Below are 25,827 nucleotides of genomic sequence, written 5' to 3' on the forward strand. Positions count from 1 at the left end.
GGGGTTTCACCATGTTGACCAGGATGGTCTCGATCTCTTGACCTCGTGATCCACCCGCCTCGGCCTCCCAAAGTGCTGGGATTACAGGCTTGAGCCACCGCGCCCGGCGAGGAAATCCTCTTCTATTCTTAGTTTGTTGACTGAATTCTACTATTAATTGCTATGTTAAATTAAGGATAAGATAATTTAATACTTAGAAAGCTGCTGGTAATGCTCTGGTAGCTAATACCTGAAGCGGTCAGCTGGCTGGTAAAACTGGGGAGGGAGTCTACTCTCAGGTCCCATTTGCTGAATAGATAGGTTTTACCGGTGATCTTAAATGACATCTCCATTTTTAAAAGATAAAGAAGACAACTGTGGAAGATACATGTAGATGATTGCTCAACATTCTGTTAAAATGGTGTCAAAACTTAGAGGGCGAAATGTGTAAGAAGGGTGCCTGTGCTGCAGAAAACAACTTGGTACTGAATTGGGTGTCTGGTTTACCTTACCAAGTTAAAATTACTATCTGTGTAGTTATTGATAGCAGCATAGTTATTGATTTATTAATTCACATGATAGGAAAGTTGAAATTAATAAATTATCACAAACTAATGAGAAAAGGATATGTTTTGTTATAGTGCTGACATATAATTATTCCTTGATAAGCATAAGTTTCTTTTACTCCTTTCAAGGTGTGCATTAAAAAGGGTGTTTTTCAAGGCGTTAATTAAAGGGGGAATTTATAAGGCATGGTTGGGAATAATAAACATCAAATTCAAGATTATGCTTATCTTTTCATTTAGGAGTCAAGGATGAAGGAGGAGGAGTAAGCTATTATATTGTACAGGGCACTTTATTTTTATTTCATAATGAAAAATGAATTATATGTGTCTGTATAGCCAAACATTAATAAAATAATATATAACTTGAGCTGGAATGGAACTTAACAAGCATCTGGTCTAACCTTCTCAGTTTTACAGTTGAGAAAACTGAACTCTATAGAGTTAAATTGATTTATTCTATGCTGTTGTATACTAACGTTAGAACATGGAATAGAACCTAGTTTTATTAGTTCAGAAGTCTTTTTTTATGCCACGCTTTTTAGAATATGTGTATTTTAAATTGTGATAGTTTGTATGATATTTTACAATTATACTGCTTTGCAGCAAGAGGATTATAATATCCATACCTTTTGCCATGTGATGTGAAGTGTTTCCCCTTGGTAGATTTTTACTTCCTATTCCCTTAATGATTATTTTGGATTTAGCCAATGGAATGTGAAGGAAAGTGATGTACACCATGTCTAAGCAAAAGCTTTAAAACAAGCGTGTCCCGCTCGTGGCCCACGGGTTACATACAGCCCAAGACTGTTTTAAATGTAGCCCAACACAAACTCGTAAACGTTCTTAAAACATCATACATTTTTTTCTTTGCGATGTTTTTTTAAGCTCCTCAGTTATTGTTAGTGTATTTTATGTGTGACCTAAGACAATTCTTTCATTGTGGCCCAGGGAAGCCAAAAGATTGGACACCCCTGCTAAAAGCTATTGTATACTGTATATCTCTGTACTGCCAAAAGCTATCATATACTGTATATATGATAAACAGTACATCAGAGTGTACATATATATACAATATACATCAGAGATATTATAGTGTACGTATATCAGAAGTATACAGTATACAATACTTTTCCCTCTGCCACAAGGCCTAGATGGGATGAGGGAGACCTGTTCCTTCAGCCTGGTGTCCTAGAATGAAGAAGTATAGTTATTAGCCAGTGAAATTTTGTTGTTATTGTTGCTGCATCATCACCTAGTAAAAGGTGACACAGGAAGTTGGCTATCCAGCTTTTGTCTTTAGGTTGGGTTAATAAGAAAAGTAAGTATTTCCTGGCATTTGAAGGATTTACATCTTTCATCTCTTCATACCTCATTCTGGGTGTTTTAGTTCACCCAAGCAAAATGTGAAAAGTACATTAGGACAGATGATTTCTATTACTGATGGTTATTTATTTATTTTTTTAATGAGACCTAGTCTTGCTATGTTGCCCAGGCTGGTCTCTACCCTTTAGGCTGAAGCAATCCACTGCCTCAGCCTCCCAAGCAGCTGGGATTACAGGTATGTGCCACCGCTCCCATCTCTGGACAAATGATTTCTTAAATTTCTGTGGAGATAAATACAACACCTTCTTTAACTTCACTCCTTTTCTGCATAGGGATAATAGAGTTTGGCAAGCTAGTAGGGTCTTGATGGAAAATTGACCAGTTTTCTAAGGGGGTGTATTCTAAAATGACATTTGTTAGATCAGATCATTTAATTTTATTTTGCCCATGTAACACAATGATCCCCAAAATCGACTTGGAGAATTAATTTTAAGATATCTTACTTTTTTGTCATGTGGACCATTCCAAAATTTCTCAAAATATAGCAGTGAATGCAACAAGAAGTTAAACTGTAGTGACACTTCTGGTTTCGATGTAACCAAAATTTTAAGGACATGATTTACTCCTGCCTTGTCCAGGGAATTGTTGGTAAAGCAAACTCCCTATTTCTTTTGTGGTTGGTTATTTTTTACAATTTAGTTTGGGGTTATTGCTTTCTGCATTTTGGTTGGTGACAAGAAGAGAGGCTGATTTGTTGAGGTGTCAGATATTATAATCACTCAATAACTTACTCAATTGACTTTATGAGTATTTGATAAACAGATTTTACCACTTTTTTTTAAAGATGGCAGGATAGCTAGTGACAGTTATTTTATACCAGTTGAGATAACTGTAGCTAATCATGCAACAGTATAACATCTGTTTACATAGCCTTTATGTTATACGGAATATAAGTAATTTAAAGATGATTTAAAGTATACAGGAGTATATGCATAGGTTATATGCAAATACTATATTATTTTATATAAGGGACTTGCACATTGTCAGATTTCGGTATCTGTGGGGAGTCCTGAAACAAGTCTCCCACAAATACTGATAGATATCATATTTAAAATAAAAAATTTAAAATTTTTATACTAAATTTGAGCAGATAAGTATCAAAGTGAGTGAACCGTTGCATTGTCAGATTCCCTGTTTAATGGGCAATAAATAGTAAAGCAGATTGTTAGCATTTATTTTGCAAGTCACTATTCTTTATGATTTTATTTTCAAGAGTATTGCAAATTCTCAAGCAAAATTTAGTTTCAGCCGAGAATGGGATTCTTAAAGAATCTAATAGCAGAGTTGCATTTCTAAAGAGGCTAGGAATTACCAGCATAAAGTGATTATTTAATATTTAATTCAGCCATTTAATGAAAATAAACTTGAATTAAAATTATTTTCAGCAGAAAAATGAAATTTTCATTCAGAAAAATGTTATACTGTCAGCCAACAACATGAATATAATTAGAATGCTTTTGTTAAAGACAGAAATGCCATGTCCACTTAAAAGATTTTGCTTAATGTTTTCTAAGCTTTTGCTTTAGTTTTATTTTTAAGTATACTTCATCAGATATTCATAACTTTGAATTAATAGAGCATTTGTGTTGTTTATGTGTTGTGTATGCTTTTTGACCCAACAATCGTGGTACTTAGTTAAGTCTGTTCTTGGAAAGCAGTACAGACCCTAGTTTATTTAATCAAAGAAACCCTAGTATAGACCTGTTTTTCAAACAGCGCATCTGGAGTTACATTCCTAATGTTTCCATTTCGTTGTTCACCTTGTTCACCTTTATTTTCACATTCTTTGGGTTTTTGATAGATCACTTGCCCTCATCTGCTTCCCTTGTTGCTGGGCAAGGTTTGTGACACTGATGTCTGATTGGCTTTAGACTATTTCGGCTTTGAGCCAATCAGACAGTGAATTTCAGTTCTCTCACAGGACTGAAACATTGAAGCAGCTGTTGATTTATTTTTCCTGTGGGGAGATTATATAAACTAAGAGTATGGCTGCAGCAAGCTCCCTCTTGGGTATGTTTGAAAAATTACAAGGTTCATTTGTAAGGAAGGGGGGAAATGAGGTTTATTTTTAAAACTTGTTTATTAAGAAAACCTAATAGGTAGTGAATTTGAGAAAAAAAATTCTCATAACAAATTTTCCATTTTTATTTTATAATCCTATTTAAAGAACTATAGAATGGTGTAATATAAGAAAAATGTGTCTTTCATGAATATTTACTCTGTAATCCACATAAAGCTTTGAAAGCACATCTCATATAACCTTTTGTAACTTGCTGCAAAAGGCAGTTGAGAAAAGGATGTAGTAATTGTATTCATACCACTTAATATCAGACAGAATCAGACATTTAAATTTCATTAGATGAATTAAACTAAGTCAGTTCAGTGCAGTAGACAGCACAACACTTCATAATACTATCCATAGTAATCCTTTGGGTCCAGAATACTATTAATTTTTGGAATCAGAAATCTGTAACAATAGATGGGTATGAAATTTTTTTTTTTACTTATCAGGATTTAAGGTTTTGCCAGATTTTTAGTATATATATATATATCTATATATACATAGTCCATGGCATTCTTAAAAAAGAAATTTACATTCGAATTTTGCATTGTAAAGAAAAGTATATTCTTATGTATTGTCTATGTTTGACTTATTCCTCAAGTAGGAAATTAATTTATATTAATATATATTTCTGGAAATATGAATATTTATTAAAACAAATAGCATAAAAGATGTAAATCTTATATGTGTGGAATATTTAATGCATGTTATGTGGATTTAGGATTTTATGTAAACTGTTCTAGATTACTTATTTCAAACAAAGAACCACACTGAAGTATTGCAGATCCAGCTTTTGTTTAACTATGTTTTTCTGACCTTATTGTCTGTCTCCTGTTGCTGGGCAGGAATCAGAATGCTGGCTGCTGATTGGCTGAGTTTGTGAGCAGCTCTTGAACAGCCATTTAAATTCTTGAGCTTTTTGAGCAGGCAGATTGTAGGCTAAGACAAAACAGCTTCCCTTTGTTGTTTTATTGCTATGATCTCTTGCTAGAAAGTAGTGGGTGGAGGGGTCTGAAGCAGAGAAGAGACTAATGTTTTCATTTAAAGAAGCTCGTTGGGCTTTCCTTAAAAATATTTTTTAAAAAAATCTACAAAAAATTTGAAAAAAATTTCCAAGCCAGAGAGACTTATTTGCAGGTAACACACCCTTCTCTGGTTACTTAAATATAAATTCCTATAGAAAAAGATTTTAGTAGTGATAGTATTTTCCCAGAGTTCTTGAATATACAGAGACTTTATTTTGACACTCTTCCTCATGAAGAAAATACTTTCAGGAGAAACTAGTTCATCATGTTTTGCAGTTACTTTTAGACATGGCAGACATCTTCTGCCGTAAAATACCAATGCTTTTTTCTGTGAAAATGAATTACAGTCATGTGAAAGCTTTCTGATTTGAGTTGGCACCTGAAATACTAACATTTATTTTATAGAATAGTTTTATGAATGGCATCTTAGTTCTAGGTGACAGTATTAAAATGATCCTTGTAAATGTTTTGCTCTGGCATTACAGCCATGGAGACTTGTTTTCAGGTAACACACCCTTCTCTAATGTGTATCTTTGTTAAATATGCTTTGCTAATGCAAAATAGATTTTTAAAAGCAGAGTGCTGATTGGTTTGTACGGATATGGCTGAACTAGTTCGAGCTGATTGTTCGTGCTTCTTCCTTATTGCTTTGTCTGTTTTTTAATATACTTAGAACCCATAAGATCTGGTAAATGGCTGTAGTGTGCTCCCTTGTGGGTATGGGTGGTAGTTATTCTATAATTCTTTTTAAAGTACTTTATTATTACTGAAGTTAATGACAATTTTATTGATAAAATCAGCTTTTCTTAAATTATATTTATTTTTATTAAATATTATTTGGTGGTGGCAATTTAATATTAAATGTGAGGTTTACATGTTGGATTTTATACAAACATATATATATATATATATATATATATATATATATAATACCAAAAGTGTTTAAGAGTAATTTGTCTCAGACTCTTTATTCCTAAAAACATTATCCTGAATATTTGGATGGTGATGGTTATAATGTTTATTGAGTGCTTATTACATTCCAAGTGTTTAATATATAGAATCTCATTTAGTTCTCATGGCAACCTCTATGACAGGTGTTAGAATTAGTCCCTTTTTAAGGTAGCTGAAACTAAGAAATTGATGTTAGGTAATTTGCCCAGTCTCACACAGTAGGTTCCCTGGGAGAGTGGAAATTCAAATCTATGAATCTGTCAACAGTATACAGAGTTCATATTCTTAATTGGGTTGTTAAAAGTTATGAATTTTTTAAAGGAATGCTTACTTCTAATGCAATTGATAATAATTACCAGCTATCCATATAATATCTGAGAAATGTGGATATTATGAGGTTAAAGTCCAAAAGAATGGCCGTTCAGTATTTGGAAATACTTAATGGGTAACTATTCTACTTATATTATAAATTTAATTATTTTGTAGTTTTGGAATCAGCAAGGAAAAGTGACAGCAAAATACAATGATTGTATCTGTATCTTTTTGCAGAAAATTTTACAGTTAGCATAACTTTGTAAAGATAGGAAGGGAAAAGCCTTGAAGCTGTGAAATTTTAGTCTGTAATTAAAAACTCCTAACACAGTGTCTATTACAATTTTGTATTGAGGTTTCTGTTTAAATGAAGAATAATTTTTCTAAATATTTAGTTATGTGATTTAAATAAAATGGCTAGAAAGACTAAGAAATATATTCTTAGTGAATTGGCTTAGTGTGAGAGACTGAATACAGAATGTATCACAGTCTAGAAATTCTCTGACAAAGTGGTAGATTCTCTAGCTGAATTGGCCTCCAACAAAAAGGCTAGGCTTATTGTTATATGCCCTTCAGCCAAAGACCAGCAGGAGCACACTTGTAATTGAACAAGTCAGGTTTACTATTTGTCGCAGGGGGGAACAGTATTCACTATGGGGAAACTGTAAGGCACATCAATCAGTAAGAGGACGATTTGTGTATAGTAGAGTATAGGTTGGGTTATTTTGGGGAGATATTAAGGAAGTAGATCCTTACTGTGGGTTGGGTGACATCAGGACATAGGGACACTTCTATACTTGGGTATCTCAATAAATTTTATCTATATAGGGAGGACAGACTAATGCAAGATAAAGCTGTAATTGATGAAGAAGTAGCCATCACTCATCTAGTGAGGCGGGATGTTTGGAATTTTGTGGGTTGCACAGTGACCTTGTCTGACTTGAATGTTCTCTGAGTTGGCTTTATGTCTAACCGGGGAACAACATGGCTTAGCTGTAAGCATCAGATCAGTTAACAACATTGAGCCCTAACTGTGAGTATCGGTTGAGTTTCCAGACATCAGGGGCTGGCTTGCTTTCTTTCTCAGGTCAAAGCAAGTGTATTCTTACGGTATCATTTCTACTGGTGATGGTAATGGTAAGTGACTATCCAATGTGAAAACAGTATTCCTGCCTCCTGTACATCGTAGTCCTTAAAGGAATTTTGTTTTATTCTCGTATTGTTGAAGACATTGTTTTTCTTCAGAACCAAATTGTTGCCCTCTTTTGCTTGCCTTTATTGCACTGGCCAGATGTTAATATGGAAATGGTTACTGGAAACATCCTTGATTTTTTTTTTGATCTTATGTCAGAATCAGTCATGCTACCTTTAGTTTTCTTGGTAGATAACCTTTATCAGATTTGAGTAATTTTCCTTGTAGTATTAGTTTCTGAAGAGTTGTAATTATGCATCAGTCTTGAATTTTGTCAAATGAATATTCTGTATTTGTTGAGGTAATCCTTTATTCATTTTCTCCCTCTGTTCTGTTTATGTGGTGAATTAAATAGCTTGATTTCTTTTTGTGGTTTTCTTTTTGGCTTAACAGAAATTTATTGTCTCAGAGTTCTGGAGGCTACAAATTTGAAATCATGGTGTTGTCACTGCCATTCTCCCATTGAAGGTGCTGAGGAAGGATCTGCTTAGGTCTCTCTCCTAACTTCTGGCAGTTGCTTGGCTTGTGGTACCATAACATCACTTGTCACATGGCATTCTCCTAGTGTGCATATCTGTCTGTGTCCAGATTTTCCCCTTTTTATAAGGACATCAATCATATTGGATTAGGGCTCACTGTAGTACCTTTATTTTACCTTTATTACAACGGTAAAGGCCCTATCCAAGTAATGTCACTTTCTGAAGTACTGGGGCTTAAGACTCTAATATCTTTTTCTGGGGGTGTGGAGTGTGGGATGCTGCACAATTCAGTCAGTAATAACCTGGTGCCAGACATTCATTCTGTTTAGGCAGAACTCATCAGTTATACACTCTGGTGGGCAGGAAATAAAGCCAGAATGCTTCATGGTTTGTTGATGGTCAACACTGCTTGATTTTTGAATGTGAAATCAGCTTTGTATTTTTCTAAGTGAGCTTCACTTGGTCAGAATGCATTACCTTTTTAAGAAACCCACTTCTACATAACTTACAGATGAAAGAAGAAATTAGAAAATATTTTAACAGAATAATGTAAATGACCCATTAAAATGTGAGATGCAACTAAAGTAGCTCTTAGAGGGAAATTTATAGCTTTATATGCATACATTGCAAAAGAAGTGAGATTGAAAACAATGCTTAAGCTTGAATCTCAGGGAAAAGGATGGCATATTAAACTCTTTCCAAAAAAAAGTAAGAGAAAAGAAATAAATATTATAGGAAAAAAATTAAAACAAGAAGTAGATGTAAACTGAGAAATAACAGCCAAGATAAAGGTTCATACTTTAATAAGTAAATCGAATTGATAAAAATCTAGCACAACTTACCAGTAAAAGAGTACACACACACACACACACACACACACACACACACCCTCTTTGTATTTAGTTTTTAGTTTTTTTGTAGTGGCTTTATTTTAGAGATATAACCACATATTTCTACTATTCACCCATTTAAAGTACAATTCAATGATTTTTCGCATATTCACAGAGCTGTTTAATCATCACCATAATCAATGTTAGAACATTTTCATAACCCGGTAAAGAAATCCTGTACCCTTTAGCAGCCACCCCTCATTTTCTCCAGAACCTTTCAACCCTGGGTAGTCACTGATCTACTTTCTGCCTTATTGATTTGCTTACTCTGGACATTTCATATAAATTGAATCATTCAGTATGTGGCCTTTTTGTTACTGGCCTCTGTCACTCAGCGTGTTTTTAAGGCTTATGCATGCAGTAGCATGTTCAGTACTTCATTCCCTTTTATGGTTGAAATTATATTCTCTTGTATGGGCATGCCACATTTTATTTATCCATTCATCAGTCATGGAACATTTAGGTTATTTCCAGTTTTGGGCCATTATGAGTAGTGCTTTTATAGAGCATTTGTGTACAAGTTTTTGTGTGGACATACGTTTTCATTTCTTTTGGGTATATACCTAGGGATGGAATTGCTAGGTCATATGACACCGCTATATTTCACATATTGTGGAACTGCCTGTTTTCCAAAGCAGCTGCACCTTTTTGCAATCCCACTAGCATTGTATGAACGTTTCAGTTTTTTCACATCCTTGGCAACACCCATTCTTGTTGATTGTAGCTGTCCTGGTGTGTATGAAGTATTATTTCATTGTGGTTTTGACTTGCATTTCGCTGATGACTAATGATGTTTATTGCTTATGGACTTTTGGTTTAGGAGTCTCTTTCTGGAAATGTCTGTTCAAGTTCTTTGACCATTTTAAAATTGGGTTATTTGATTTATTTCTGAATTGTAGCAGTTTTTATATATTCTAGATATAAAAGTCTATATTCTATATAAATATATATTCTGTATTCTAGATATGAAAGTCTAGATTCAAGATAAAAATCTCTTATCAGGCATATGATTTGCAAATATTTTCTCCCAGTGTATGAAATTTCCTTACATTCTTAATGGTAATCTTTTGTTAATATGTTTATAGTTCTGACATTCTAAATATGCTTGGTTGCAAATGTAGTCTTTCCTTACATGTTTCTTAATTATTCCTCCTTTTTCTTTTATCTCTATACCGGTTATTTCCCTATTGTTTTTATTCCTACACTTTTATTTTTATTTTTCATTTTCTTCAGGAACTTTATTTTTTACTTAAATATCTCCATATTCTGTGAATTCCATATTGAAAATGAAAACTTGTCCCCTTTCCCCAATGCTTTCTAGTTGATTTTCTAGTAAAGTATAGCCATTATCGATTTTGTATTACACAGATGCAGTAGATATGAGAATTAGTATACAACAAGGAGGAAGCTTTCTATGTCTTTATTTAAACATTTCGTGAAGTGTGCTGCTGGCTTCTAAGATCAGTATGTATTGGGTTAGGTTGCTTCTATTTCAGTGATTAAACTCTCTTTCTCTTTTTTCTTAAAGATTCAAAATGGAAAGTTTAGAAGAACCTCAGAAAAAAGTGTTTAAGGCTCGAAAAACGATGAGAGTGAGTGATCGTCAGCAACTTGAAGCAGTATACAAGGTCAAAGAGGAACTGTTGAAAACTGATGTCAAGCTGTTAAATGGCAACCATGAAAATGGAGATTTGGACCCAACCTCACCTTTGGAAAATATGGATTACGTTAAAGACAAGGAAGAGGTGAATGGCATTGAAGAAATTTGTTTTGATCCTGAAGAAAGTAAAACAGAATGGAAAGAAACACCCTGTATCCTAAGTGTTAATGTAAAAAACAAGCAGGATGATGATTTAAATTCTGAACCTTTGTCTCCCAATAATATAACTCTAGAGCCAGACTCTAAACTGACTGCTGAACCAGTTTCTGGTGATCCAGCCCCTGGTGATCTGGATGCTGGAGATCCAGCCTCTGGAGTACTGGCCTCTGGTGATTCCACCTCTGGTGATCCCACCTCTGGTGATCCCACCTCTAGCAACCCCTCCGCTAGTGATGCTGCCTCTGGTGATGCAACCTCTGGTGATGCCCCTTCTGATGATGTCCCTTCTGGTGATGCCGCCTCTGGTGATGCCACCTCTGATCTCTCCTCTGGCGATCCCACCTCTGGTGATCCCCTCCCAGGTGAACCAGTGTCTGTTGCACCCATTTCTGGTGATTGTGCCTCTGATGATATAGCTTCTAGTGAAATAACTTCTGTTGATCTGGCTTCTGGAGCACAAGCTTCCATTGATCCAGCCTCTGATGATCTGGCTTCTGGTGAACTATCCTCTAGTGAACTGGCCTCTGATGATCTGGCCACTGGTGAATTGGCCTCTGATGAGCTGACTTCTGAATCAGCCTTTGATCGTACCTTTGAACCAAGTTCTGTACCAGTTTGTGAACCAGTTCCTGAAATTGACAATATAGAACCAAGTAGCAATAAAGATGATGATTTTCTTGAAAAAAATGAGGATGATGAAAAGTTAGAGCAAATTCAAAGTAAAGACTCATTGGATGAGAAAAATAAAGCTGATAGTAATATTGATGCTAATGAAGAAACTCTAGAAACAGATGATACAACTATTTGTTCAGATCGACCTCCTGAAAATGAAAAGAAGGTAGAGGAAGATACTATCACAGAGCTTGCCCTTGGAGAAGATGCTATATCTAGCAGTATGGAAATTGACCAAGTTGAAAAGAATGAAGATGAAAATTCTGCAGATCTTGTTGGAAGCATTAGTGAAAATGTTACGGAAGATGACAAAAGTGAGAATATCTTAGAAAATACAGACTCTATGGAGACAGATGAAATCATTCCTATTTTGGAAAAGCTTGCACCTTCTGAGGATGAACTTACTTGCTTTTCTAAAGCATCTCTCCTTCCAATTGATGAGACAAATCCAGATTTGGAAGAGAAAATGGAAAGTTCTTTTGGTTCACCATCTAAACAAGAAAGTAGTGAGAGTTTGCCAAAAGAAGCCTTTTTGGTCCTCTCTGATGAAGAGGACATTTCAGGTGAAAAAGATGAGTCTGAAGTTATATCGCAAAATGAAACGTGCTCTCCAGGTTAGCATATAACTTAAATTTTAAAGATTTTTATCGACTTTAATTAACTGTTTAATAAAACATTATCATGTTTTAAATTTATTTTAGCTGCAGAGAAAGTTGAAAATAGTGATGACGCTATAGAAAGATGTCTTAATTTCATAGAATTCAGAATTACAGTGTGTCTCCTCTTTGAGCGGCATTGTGCTAAGTACTAAGAAAGGAGATAAAGTAAGTAGAAAATATGCCCTTATAGTCTGGAAATAGAGATGAAGTAGAACACCATAACACTGAGATAACAATTTAAGTCAGTACATAATTGACTGGTGGTGTAGCAGTTGTTCTTTCTTGGTATCATTTAGTGAACAGATAACTTAAAACTAAAAGCCTAATCGTTTATTCTATTTGCTTCAAGCATAACAAATTGTATTTTTAATTAATATTCTCAGTGAAATCCTATTCTTTAATATTCTTTGTCCAGGGAATGACACCACCATTGTTGTAAGCCAAAAACCGTAAAGCTTGATTATCTATATGATAAACATTTTACCCATTTGCTTCCTCAGCCTTTTTGGTTCTACCCAACCTATTCTCTTCCTCCTCATTTTCTGAATGAGCTCTTTATAAACCAGTTCTCTTACTTGATATTGTCCCTCTGTGTTGTTAGATTTCTGTTACTTTTAGGTTGATTTCAAACTCCTTATGTAAAAGGTATATTAACTTTATGATTTGTTCAGTACCTGTCTCTCCCATCTCTTGAATTATTACTAGAGAAAAAGAGAATGAGAAAAATTCTACCTTCTTTCATGGTCGACTCAAAAACACTATCCCTGTATGAAACTTTCTCGGCCTGAGGAAGACTGAGAAAGGCATGTATAACTTTCTGTTCTCATTATATCACATTCTTTTAGATTTAGACATCTATGAGAGATGTGACCTTGCTAACATAAAACACAGTCTAATTTGTTAAAAGAAAAAAAATGGAAGCAGATTTTAGAGACACAGAGACAATTTTTCCCCAAATATATCATACCAGCTTTTGGAAGTAGATTTTTTTCTTACTAAAAGATGACTTTTTTTCTTTTTTTGGCCAGATGTGGTGGCTTACGCCTGTAATCCTAGGACTTTGGGAGGCTGAGGCGGGCAGATTGCTTGAGCTCAGGAGTTGGAGACCAGCCTGGGCAACATGGCGAGACCTGTCTCTACAAAAAAATACAAAAATTAGCCAGGCATGGTGGCACTTGTCTGTAGTCTTGGCTATACTTGAGGGGCTGAGGTAGGAGGATCGCTTGAACCTGGGAGGTCGAGGCTGCAGTGAGCCGAGACTGTGCCACTATACTCCAGCCTGGGTGACAAAGTGAGACCCTGCCTGAAAAAAGAAGAAAAGATGGCTTTTTATTTTCAAAGAGCATTCAACTAACCTATGTAAAGAGACAGACCAGGCCCTTCTTGGTTCTAGAGATTTGAAGATAGTATTTGCCCTGAAGATACACACAAGAATTAAATCACAGGTCATTAAATACAAGGTTGTGAGTACGGTAATAATGTTAAATTGGTATTCTGGGAGTGCAGAGGAAGGTAACTTTATTAGAGCACCAGATGTATTCAGGGATGTCTTGCCCCTTTCAATAACATAGAGTTTTCGTTTTGGTTTTGTGAGACAGGGTCTTGCTTTGTTGCCCAGGCTGGAGTGCAGTGGCACAATCATAGCTCACTGTAGCTTTCACTTTTTTGGCTTAAGTTATTCTCCCACCTAAGCCTCCTGAGTACCTGGAAATATAGGCATGTGCCACCACACTTAGCAAAGTTTTAATTTTTTTTATAGAGACAGGGTCTTGCTATATTGCCCCTGCTGCTGTAACGTAGGATTTTAATGAGTCTAATTCCTTTTTTTTTTCTTTGAGATTGAGTCTCACTCTGTCTCCAGGCTAGAGTGCAGTGACACGATCTTGGCTCACTGCAGCCTCTGCTTCTCAGATTTAAGCAATTTTCCTGTCTCAGCCTCCCGAGTAGCTGGGATTACAGGCATGCGCCATCATGCCCAGCTAATGTTTGTATTTTTAGTAGAGACAGTACTTCACCATGTTGGTCAGGCTGGTCTTGAACTCCTGACCTCATGATTTACCCACCTCGACCTCCTAAAGTGCTGGGATTACAGGTGTGAGTGACTGTGCCTGGCCAAGCCTAATTCTTCAATGGCAGCTCTATCCTACTTGCTCAGGCCAGAAACCTTGGAACCATTTTTATTTTTTCTTTCACTTCCCATATTCAGTCCACCAGGAAATTCTGTTGGTACTGCTTACTATCTTAATAGATCTAGGATCCATTTCACAACTGCTATTACTCCTGTTCTGAGTCACCATCGTCAGGCCAAAACGGTGCCTGGCACATAGTAAGTGCCAGTAAATATTTGTAAAGTGAATGAATAATAGATAATATAAGAGAAGCATATCATCAAGGACTTGATTATAATGCTAAAGCTTTATGATAGCATTGGAATGCCAATAAAGGACTTAAAGCAGAGGAAAATGAAATTTACATTTTGGAAAGATAATAGGTGACGGTGTTGAGAATGAACTTCATCCATTCAGTAAGTGTTTATACAGAGTGTGGCACTAGGACAAGTCCTTAAAAAAGCCTTATAAGTTTTTTTTTTTAAGTCTGTGTAAGAAAGTTAAAAAATCAAATTGCAACTTACGATTTAATGAGTTTATACATCTAACCTTTAAGTCAGAATCTTGATATTGGAGGTCATCCCACACAAGGCAGTTAAGTGCTGAGAGATGAATATTAAGTCAGGCATGTTGCATACTTTGAAAATTCAAAGTTGGGAATATTATTGGTTACTTACCTTTAATCTGATGGTATGCTATTAGCAGGGCAAATTTCATGATAGATTTAATTTCTTGGCTTATAACTAAGCTTTTATTTTGTATCTTTTCCCCTTCCTCTAAAGGTAATTTTGTGTATTTCCTGTTTAAGAAAGGTTTCTTTATTGGTTCTTAAACTATACTCTGTTCTCTTTTTATGGGGGCAGAATCTGTTGTATGTCCTTTATCTTGCTGTACAGTACACCTGCTGAAATGTTACTTAAATAAATGCCTTTATTCTTGACTAATTTTTACCGTACTCAGAACACAGAATTATTAGCTGAAGTACTAAAGTCTGGCTTCAATACTGCTCTTCCTTTTAGCTACTAACATCTATGAGTGTACTAAAAGGAAAATAGCGTAACCTTTCTATCATTTCAGGCACTTGTTTAGCAAATATTTTAAATGTAGCAGTTATGATGAGCATTAGCAGCAACAAGAAATAATGAAAGATAACAAAGCAAATAGAAAAGCTATTTTAATTTTACGAAAGTAGAAGAAAGAAGTAAAAAGGTGTTGCATATATACCTTAATAAGCCTAGAGACACTGTTGAATTGTGGCGTAGTTCTGTTATAACTGATAACTCACTAAATTATTAAAATGATAGTCTATTTAAGGACAATAGTAAAATAAAGATTTATCTCCCTGGGAATGTTCAAACACTAGAGGATTTGCATCTCCATACCATATACTTTCCTCTAGCTACTAATTACTCTCTTTCAGAGCCATTTTTCAAGTTATATTAACAAAGCTAGCACCATTTTTTCTTCTCTTAACCCTTCCGCTTAACTGGATTTTGATTTCTGCCTTGCTAGCTTCCCCACTTTTAATTTTTCTCAGTGAAATGATACTGATGACCATGTTATTAAATCCGGGGACATCCTTTCTTTGTCTTATTTGTTCTTCCATACTTGGATATGCTCTTAATAACAGTCCTTCTGTCTTGAGACTCTCCTTAGCTTTTAGGTTACTGCATTCTCCGTCTTCTCTTTTTTGGTCCTTCTCATTCTGTTTCTCGTGGAAAAATAGGGATAGGCCTTCTCCACATTCTTCTTTTTCTTAAATGTAAGATTTTTGAAGAGAAAAATCTGTTTTAGAGTGAACCAGAGCTTACATTAAACACTGATATAGTTTCCTTGCAGATTTTATTTCAGATTAAAAAAAAATCTGGTTGATATTTTCTCCCCCTTGTTCATTGGATCTTTAACATAAAATAAACATAAACTGATTCTAATGAGGATAATTACCTTAGACTAGAATTTGGGACTTTCTTCTATTTTTGCTTAGGTTAGTATTGCTAAATTGGCATGATTTAGTCAATTTACTGATAATTTGTCACAGTTGTGTTCAGTTAAAATTCTTTATCATCTCAATCCAGTTATATTTAGCTATTGTACTTGGCTTCTCTTTGTGGAGCTTCTTAGTTCTGTACACTAGTTTGCAAATTGCAGATTTTTATTTTCAGAGTTGAGGAAGACCAAAGATGAAGTAGATTTTGGAAGGAGGAGTATAGGAGGAAGATCATTTTCAGATGAGTATTGTTGTCCGAGTTAGATGTGTAAGTCTTGATTTGTATTAGAAAAATATAGTAGATAGTATGTAGCTATTAGTTGAAGTCAGGTGACAAGGTGAAATCAGCTCAAAGTGAGTATACATGGAGAAAAGATCCAAGAACTGAGCTTTTGGCATTTCAGTGTTTAGTGGTTTGGGAGATGAGGAAGAACCAACAAAGGAACTGAGAAAGAGCAGCTCCTGGGGTAGGAAGAAAATGGAGAGATTTTGGTGTTTCAGAAGCCAAGTAAAGACACTGTTTTGAGGAGGGAGTAGTGGAACTGTTTACTATATCAAATGCTGCTGTGTGTGCTCATAAGATGAAGAGAAGTGTTTAACAACCTGGAGATCATTGATGACTTTTACAAGGGGCAGTTTTGGTGAATGCTGGAGTGGAAAACCTGATTCAGGTTCAAGAAAGAATGGGAGGGGAAGAATTGGAGATAATACAATCTAACTTTCCCCCACTAGGTTTTGCTTTTAAAAAGAGCGCAAAAATTCACATAGAAGCTATTATTTGCCACTCTGTATTGGTTAAATAAAACTAAAAATGTCTGGAAAAGTCACGTTACCAGTCATGCCTCATTTTTCTGATAGGTCTTGTTAAGTTGAGAATCTTTGTATGTTTATTTGCCTTTTGTAGTTCCTTGTTTATGAATTGCCTGTTCATCCCCCTTGCCCATTTTTCTAATGGGTATTATCTTTAATTAGTCTGTAGGAATTTCTTGTTTTGTTATAAATATTTTCATGGAGCTAGTAATCTAAAGCAGGGAACTGGTAGACTGGTCTGTGAGCCCTGTTTTTGTAAACAAAGTTTTATTGAAACATAGCTGTGATAATTTGTTTACATGTTACATAGCACTGATTGCTGATTCCTGCAGCAAGGATAGAATTAAGAGGTTGTGTCAGAGACAATGTGGCTAACAAGTTTGAAAATACCTATTTTTTGGCCCCTTACAGAAAAGATTTGACAATCTCTGATCTAAGGCAATGGTTTTTGTTAGTTTTTCCTTAGAATAAAGTTCTGTAAAGTATAATTCTGCAATGGAAAACTAAGCCCCTAATGTAAATTCTGTTTTGTAATCCTTTAAAAATACACTTTTCTGCATTTACTTAACAGAACTTTGTTAAAGCTAATAGTCATCTGGTAAGTATTAAACATCTAATTTGTCTCAGCTATTTCTCAAAAGTTTTTGGGATTACCAAAACTATGAGATCTGATATCTGCCCTCAGTGAGCTTACTGTCTTAGCCTGCTTGAAAGAATATCACACATGGAACTGTGAGAACTTGCCAACTTTGAGAACACAACTGTGAGAACTTGTGATGAGGTTATACTCAAGAAAATCAGAGTAATTATAACAGAAACTTATCTGTGAGTAAGGAAAGATTCTAAAAAAGACATTCTTAACCTATTTGGATGAGTTTCAGGAGTCCCAGGAACTACCTGAAATTACTTCTAAAGTTGTCTGTGTACCAAGGACCTCCGATTATTACTCTGGGTTGAAGGAGACCCATTATCAGTGTTTCTTCAGGCTTTGGGGACAAAATCAAAGAATATAAGGCCCTACACTTCTATGTACAATCTGTTAATACCATTTTTTAAATCCCAAGTTTTGTCTGTTACATAAAACTCTAACATATATTTTAATTCTGTGAATCCTGAGTATTTTAAGTGTTGCGAATTCAGTAATATCTTCTAGGCATATCTGGAAACTGGAGTTGGGTGATAGAAGGAGGTTTTTGAATAAAATGAAGAAATCTCAAGCTGAGCTTGACTTATGGAGAGGAAACTAACGTGTATAAAAGAGGCAAACCAAACCAGGCCAATTTACTCTGCTGTGTTCTGCATCTCTGGCTTAGAGTTACCCTAATTGGAGCCGTGGCTAATTTTGTGCTTTCTGTGATGTGAGGATTTGCTGAATAAGGACTATCTAAACCTTTTTTCTTGAGCAACCCGGTTACTCTGTCTCTCTTGAAACTCGGGGGACTAGGAAGCTCAGGAGTTACCAATACTCAGCATTAAATCAGGAAGATATGGAAAAATATATATAGAAAAAATGTGTTGTAATGAGTTTTTGATCTGTTTACAAGAAAGCAAACAAAGTTTTATTTCATTGAAACAGGTCTTAAAACACTTAAAATTAGCAAAGTGTAGTAAACAGAAAGTTAATTTTCAAATAATTTATTTTAGAGTTCAAAAATAGTTTTAGTAATCCTGTGTACTGTGTTAGCTTATTGTTTATCTTAGAGTGAAAAAAATACTTCTAGCCCCTTAATAGATATTTGTCAATGATCCTCATCTCTGCCTATTTTCACCTAAAATATCTTAAAATTTTTTTTTAATCTTCATTTTTGCTATTAGGGCTGTTGTGATTAAAAACTCTGATGATTGGAGAAGAAATGTCATATCAGAATCTTTATATACTTTATGATTACTGATTTACTATTAGTTGCAGAACGTGATGAAACATAGCATGCTTAATTGAAGCCACTGCGAAGCAAGATGCAGTGATGTAAGGGGGAAAATAGAAGTCAAGCATCTTAGTGATGTTTTGTAGCTCCCTTATTCCTCATTTAATGAGTAGGTTAGTTGAAGACACATTTATTGATTGACCAAAAGAACATTTCTGGTACCTCTTGGATTTTATTTAATATAATCGTGTAGACATTTTTAGCAATATCTTTTGGCAGCACTCTTCAGTTGTTACATTTTATATGACTAATGAAAATTAACCCTTCTGGGTTAATTTATATTTAGCTATTATACTTGGCTTTATATTTTATATGACTTATGAAAATTAACCCTTCTAGTTTAATTTATATTTAGGTATTGTACTCATGAAAATCTCATGAAAATTAACCCCACTGGGCCAGGCTCTGTAGCTCATTCCTGTAATCCCAGCACTTTGGGAGGCCAAGGCAGGTGAATCACCTGAGGTCAGAATTTGGGAGACCAGCCTGCCCAACATGGGGAAATCCCATCTCTACTAAAAATACAAAAAATTAGCTGGGCATGGTGGTAGGTGCCTGTAATCCCAACTACTCGGGAGGCTGAGGCAGGAGAATTGCTTGGACCCTGGAGGCAGAGGTTGCAGTGAGCTGAGATCACGCCACTGCACTCTAGCCTGGGCAACAAGAGTGTAACTCCATCTCAAAGCAAAAAAAGAAAGAAAAGAAAAGAAAAAAGAAAAAAAAAAAAACTCTTCTGAATGTTTTCCTCATCAATTTGATGACAAAATGTACAGTTTATAGTTTGAGATTATATTGTGACTATATAATAGCTATTAAGCACCTAGCTCAGTTGTTGGCACTGTTATCAAAGTAGGTATATATTTAAAGTTTTTGTTATATTTGGGATAGCCTTTCCATTCCTTATTTATGAACTCTTTCTTCCATAAGAATTTAAGTAACTTAATGATTCAACCTGGATGTTCAATGTATTAGGTGTTTTGAATTTTCCAGTAGTTTGGAATTTTTATGGTAATTGTCATGGCCACTATTTTAATTATTGAATGTAAAGGAATCAAAATGCTCTACAACAATTGTTTTCACATTTTATTAATGTTATTGGTGACAGAAAATTACTAAATAATTTTTTGAAATTACTTAAAATCTATATTAAGATTAAATCCTGTGTGGAATTTGTTCTGAATTGCTGAACAGTTGATTGTGGACTTTATCATTCATTCTACCAGTTCTTACTCCTCTTTTTCCTTCCCAAAATTTTACATTTTGGGACTCCGACTTTATAAAAGGTTAGTTTTATAACTGGATAGTGACTAAAAATGTAAATTAGTGAGCTGTTATTAATTCCAGTACAAGTAAGATTTCCTTTTCTATATTTGTTAACAGCAGAAGTAGAAAGTAATGAAAAGGACAACAAACCTGAGGGAGAAGAGCAAGTAACACATGAAGATGATGAAAGACCTTCTGAGAAAAGTATGCATGTATAAACAAACTTGAACTTGTTTGAAAAATAATAATTCTTTGTTTCGGTATTTGCAACCATGGAATATTCTTTTTTGCCCATGAAATGATTGTAAAATTTTGCAATTTAAGTAAGCCACAATTATATCATTTTGTTGATGCTAACTGAAGGATTTCTGAAAGTATACTTCATATACCTCAATATTTTATTTTGTTTGTTTATACTTTTTATTGTTCCACAGAAAGATTCAGGTTAAAATTTGCTAAGGTACAAAGTGTTTTGAGATAATTGCTTTAGATTTATGTTTAGAGAATGAAACTACAAGAATTTTGTATGGGCTAATATAAGTGAATGGAAGGGTGTATTTTAGTCTACTTAAGGTTCTTAGTCTACTTAAGGCCAGATGTAGTGACTCACACCTGTAATCCCAGCACTTTGGGAGGCCAAGATGGGAGGATTGCTTGAGGCCGGGAATGCAAGACCAGTCTGGGCAACATAGCAAGAACCTATCTCTACAGAAAAAATATTTGAATTAGCCAGGCATGGTGGCACACACCTCTAGTCCTAGCTACTTGGGAGGCTACAGTGGAAGGATTACGTGGGTCCAGGAATTCAAGGTTCTAGTGAGCAGTGATTGAACCACTGTACTCCAGCCTGGGTGACAGAGTGACACCTTGTGAGAGAGAGAGAGAGAGAGAGAGAGAGAGAGAGGAAGAAGAAGAAGAAAAGAAGAAGAAGAAAAGAGAAGAAGAAGAAGAAAGAAGGAAGAAGAAGAAGAAGAAAAGAGAAGAGAAGAAGAAAAAGGAAAATAGGAGGAGGGAAGGAGAAAGAATAAAAGAAGGAAGAGTGGGAGGAACAAAGAAAGGGAGGGATTTTTTTTAGCTTTATGGGAAGTGGGGGAAATGATGGACTGAGTGTCCTTAGATTTGGGAAGAGAGATCATTGGACTAGAAGTCAAGAAAGCTGGGTTCTGTAACTCTCCTGTCATGCTGCTCTCCAGATATGACCATGGGTAAGTTACAATTATAAGATAAATTGTAGAATTGAGTGGATTTAAAAAGTAGGCACATAGATACAAATATAGAGTGATATAGAGTGGGATAGGCATGGTCACATAAAAGCATTTGTGCTTAAAAAGTGTGGAGAGAGTAGTATTTTAATTTTTTTAGTTATTAAAGAAGAAACCGGATACTATTTGCTTATGATTCCAGAATATTAAGAGTATTTGAAACAAATTTTCTAAGCGAAGTCTTCTAGTCTGTATTTTTTATAAATACTTCTAACATTAATTTTATTTTTATTTGAAATTGATTAGGATACGTTAAGAATAGCTATTACTATGCTAGTTTTGTAAGGCTGATGATTAAGAATTTTTTCTTATACTTACAGAGGAAAAAGAAATAATTAAAACTGTGTGTAGTTAAAACTCTGACACGAGAATGAATACTATATTTTGTCAGAGGATTCATGTGCACTGTGACATTTAGTTACAGGAAGGAATATGAGATGATTTCATCTACCTTCTTCATGACACAATTGTTAGGCAGTTTTCCTTCCTAATATGAAGATTTCAAGGAAATTCTGTGTTCACAGTGTGCATTGCTTAACCATTGGGAGGTTCTTACTTAGTATATTGACAGTCATTTGAAGTTTTAAGCTAAAAGCTGTATACCTACTTTTCTGACATCCAAAACAATTTACAAAACAGTTGATTGAAAACAATATTTTGCTGAGGATGGATCATATGCATTAAGAGCTATAAGAAAAACACCCAAGTGTGATCATTGTGGTTTTTCTTCTCAGATGAATTTTCCAGACGAAAACGTTCTAAATCAGAAGACATGGACAATATACAGTCTAAACGTCGTCGATATGTGGAAGAAGAATATGAGGCAGAATTTCAAGTAAAGATTACAGCCAAAGGAGATATTAACCAGAAACTTCAAAAGGTATTGTGTAGATTATGTTATAAACCATATTGAATGAATAGTACCACTGTCTGTCTTCTTCTAGGTTTTTGACATTATTCTGTATTTTATTGACATAATCTGGTTTATCATATAAAGAAAGAACTTAAGAAAGTGGTTGAGCTTGTAAAGTCAATTACTGGCCTGATGTGGTGGGTGGCTCACACCTGTAATCCCAGTCTTTTAGGAGGCTGAGGTGGATGGATCATTTGAGGTCAGGAGTTTGAGACCACCCTGACCAACATGGTGAAACTCTATCTCTACTAAAAATACAAAAATTAGCTGCATGTTGTGGTGGGTACCTGTAATGCCAGCTACTTGGGAGACTGAGGCAGGAGAATCACTTGAACCCAGCAGGTGGAGGTTTCAGTGAGCTGAGATCATCCCATTGTACTCCAGCCTGGGCAACAGAGCAAGACTTCGTTTTAAAAATAAATAAATTAATTAAAAAGTCTATTACCATTCTTGATAATTTAATTTTAAAATTTCTTCTGACTTCTTTTTGGCGACATCTTTTTTTTTTAAAGATGGTTATGATTATCAAAATGGAAGGGAGAGAAGATGATATTTTTCTTTATTTGCTTTGGTAACAAAACAGAATGTTGTTTTTCAGCTTTTCTTTTTTTCTCATATGGAACGTAATCTTATTGTGAAAAGGAAATTGTTAGAGTTTTAAATATAAACATTTTAATCTTTATAAAGCTGGTTTCATGGTTACAAGCCTGTACATTCTAAATTCTTTATTGTGTACTTTAGGGTTAGTATAAAAATGGTAGAGACAGAGCTTTAGAAGGACTAGAGAAAGGAATATTTAAAGTACAGACTTTGAAATTCTCCCTACATCTGTTTGACTAGAGATAGAAATAATGAAAATATTCAGTATTTTATAAGTTTTTCAACATGTGTTCACAAATGTTTGTACAAATGCTTTTTTAAGAGAGGAATATTAAACGTTGGTGATAACTAGTTTTTCAAGGTCTTATATATTTAAGGATGACATTTTATAATAAATGTTTTAGACCAAAATTCTTTCAGTAAGATATAGCATACTTATTTGTACTTTGTAGAAAAAGAAATAGTGAGGCAGTAAAAACTCCCAGTGCTTCCCCCTCCCCCCAGTTTCTTTTTATTTGACGTATGGATAATGATACTTACTCAGTCTTTGTTATAGAGCTGTTAGAATTATGAAGGCAGCTATGTGAAATAATTTTGAAAACTGATGTGTCCTGAGAGTTTACTTCTTCGAACAGTGTTACTCGTGTTACTCAAGTATGGTTCATGGGTATGTGCGGGTGTCTTGTTTGTTGTGGACCCATAATGAGAATATGGAAATTTTAAGTAGGCATTTAGAAGTGTTATAGAATTCAATGTTAGAGTGTCATTCTTAATGCTTCTCACAAAAATCAGTAGTTGTAACAGATTAGAAGTTCTAAAAACTGGTCCTTTAAGTGGTTTCCTTTAAGTGCTGTGAGCATGATACGGAGGGCATATGGGGACAAATACTAAAACTTAAAATTATTTTCATAATTTTACTCTCTGGAAATTTTCTATTTTTAGTATGTATTACCCTCTTGAAGTAGATTTTATATATATAAAAGTAGAAGATTTCAGCAGATGGTATTGTGTTACAGATTCTAGCATGTATTATTCATTAAATTGGTTATCATTTCTATCTTCTTGGCGCTTAAGAATATTTGCTGTTTATTGCTTGCTGGAATGCCTTCTTGGCATAATGAAGGAATATTTGTTTCTTTAGGTTATACAGTGGTTGCTGGAAGAAAAATTGTGTGCGCTGCAGTGTGCTGTATTTGATAAGACTTTGGCAGAATTGAAAACACGAGTGGAAAAGATTGAATGTAATAAGAGGCATAAAACAGTTCTTACTGAACTACAGGTTTGTACATTGACTTGAATTGTATACTCCTTGTGTCATTGTTTTTATAACTTATTTTCTGGGATTTATATTTGAAATTGACTATAAAATACATTTAAATTCTAAATACAAGAAGTAAAAGGAATCTGTTTTAGTTTACCAGGGCTGCTGTAAAGAAAGTGTAATAAACTGAGTGGTTTAAACAGTAGTAGAAATATTCTGTCTCACAGTTCTGGAGGCTAGAAGTTGAAGGTCAAGGTGCCAACAGTATAGATTCTTTTTGAGGCCTGTGTGGTGAGGAAGAATCTGTTCTATGCCTTCACTCTAGCTTCTGTTGGTATGTGGACAGTCTTTGGCATTGTAGAAACATCACCCTGATCTCTGGCTATATCTTTACATGGTATTGTCATTGTATGCGTGTTTGTTTGTAAATTTCCCCCTTTTACAAGGACACCGGTCATTGGAGTAGGGGCCCACTATACTCCAGTATGACTTCATCTTAACTAATTACCTCTGCAATGACCTTCTTTACAAATAAGGTCACAGTCTGAAATACTGGAAGTTCAGACTTCAATATATGAACCTTTAGGGGACATGGTTCAAACCATGACAGAGGCTCAGAAGTTACTGGATCTAACTTTGTGCTTCATAATTTTTTTCTCACTCACTGAAGAAAGGCTGTAATTTAGCATGCTATAATAAGTACCAAATAATTTTTGTTAGGGATTCTTTTTATGTTAATCTACTTCCTTTCATGGACCTTATGTTTTAAAGATGTTAGTTTACTAACACGTATTTGTTACTTTCTACTTTTCATCTTTTATTAAGTACAACGATATTTTTACATATACCAGAGCTTCTGATGAGCTGAAATGAGCACATAGTAGTGTGCTATAGTAATCTACTTTATTTAAAAGCTAAAAAGCTGGTATTTGAATCAATACATTCATTCTGTCATAAATAAGTATATGATTCCTATTGGGCTATTTTATATATGAGCATAGTCCAAAGATGCTGAGTAGTAAACCATGTACTGTATAGGGCCTTATTTTGCAAATGAGGGGAAAGTGGCCCATAGAAGTTAAATCACTTTTTGAGTTATGAATAAAATTTTAGTTAAATACAATTAGAATTTAAGTGTACCTCCCAGACTCAAAAGTTATTTTCTAGGTTTCATACTGTTAATTTTGTTTCGTGTAAGATAAAGTCTTTGTATTAATTTTGTAGTGAACCATTTAGGAATCCACTAGCTCTGCTTCTCACCTTTAGCAGATCTTTCTATAATGATAGTGTTATCTTTTTTTTTTTTTTTTTGAGGCAGGGTTTTACTCTGTTGCCCAGGCTAGAGTATGGTGGCACAGTCTCAGCTCACTGCAGCTTCTGCTCCCCAAGCAATCATCCCATCCCACCCTCCCAAGTACCTGAGACTACAGGCAGGAGCCAAATTGTATTTTTTGTAGAGATGGGGTTTCGCCATGTTGCCTAGGCTGGTCTTGAACTCCTGGGTTCCTTTTGCCATGTTGCCTAGGCTGGTCTGAACTCCCATCTCGGCCTCTCAAAGTGCTGGGATTATAGGCATGAGCCATCGCACCTGACCTATCTAATTATTAAATTCTATTTTGCTAGTACTGTGTACAATTTTGAATTAAATCTGAAAATGCCTGAAGATTTGAAAGAATACTTTTATTCATTGTTTCTCATCACACCCATGG

At 34.8% G+C, this 25,827-nt stretch overlaps 1 protein-coding gene across 9 annotated transcripts in view; it reads left to right on the forward strand.

Annotated features, from left to right (window-relative positions):
* The window catches only part of LOC108304191 (activating transcription factor 7 interacting protein), a 126,752-nt gene that overhangs the window by 47,283 nt on the left and 53,642 nt on the right, over positions 1-25,827 (forward strand). For 4 of the 9 annotated variants that reach the window (XM_017528264.2, XM_017528245.2, XM_017528268.2 and 1 more), the window contains exons 2-5: positions 10,368-11,944; positions 20,200-20,286; positions 22,079-22,224; positions 23,999-24,136. In XM_017528264.2, the coding sequence (XP_017383753.1) occupies positions 10,375-11,944; positions 20,200-20,286; positions 22,079-22,224; positions 23,999-24,136 (1,941 nt within the window). In that variant the 5' untranslated portion in view covers positions 10,368-10,374. Of the gene's footprint in view, positions 1-125; positions 3,939-5,156; positions 5,521-10,367; positions 11,945-20,199; positions 20,287-22,078; positions 22,225-23,998; positions 24,137-25,827 lie in introns of those variants that run through there. The other 5 variants (XM_017528300.2, XM_017528255.2, XM_037738322.1 and 2 more) reach the window with 4 other exon arrangements.

The sequence above is a fragment of the Cebus imitator genome, unplaced genomic scaffold (assembly GCF_001604975.1).
Source record: "Cebus imitator isolate Cc_AM_T3 unplaced genomic scaffold, Cebus_imitator-1.0 Scaffold2, whole genome shotgun sequence".
NCBI classification, from domain to species: Eukaryota; Metazoa; Chordata; class Mammalia; order Primates; family Cebidae; genus Cebus; species Cebus imitator.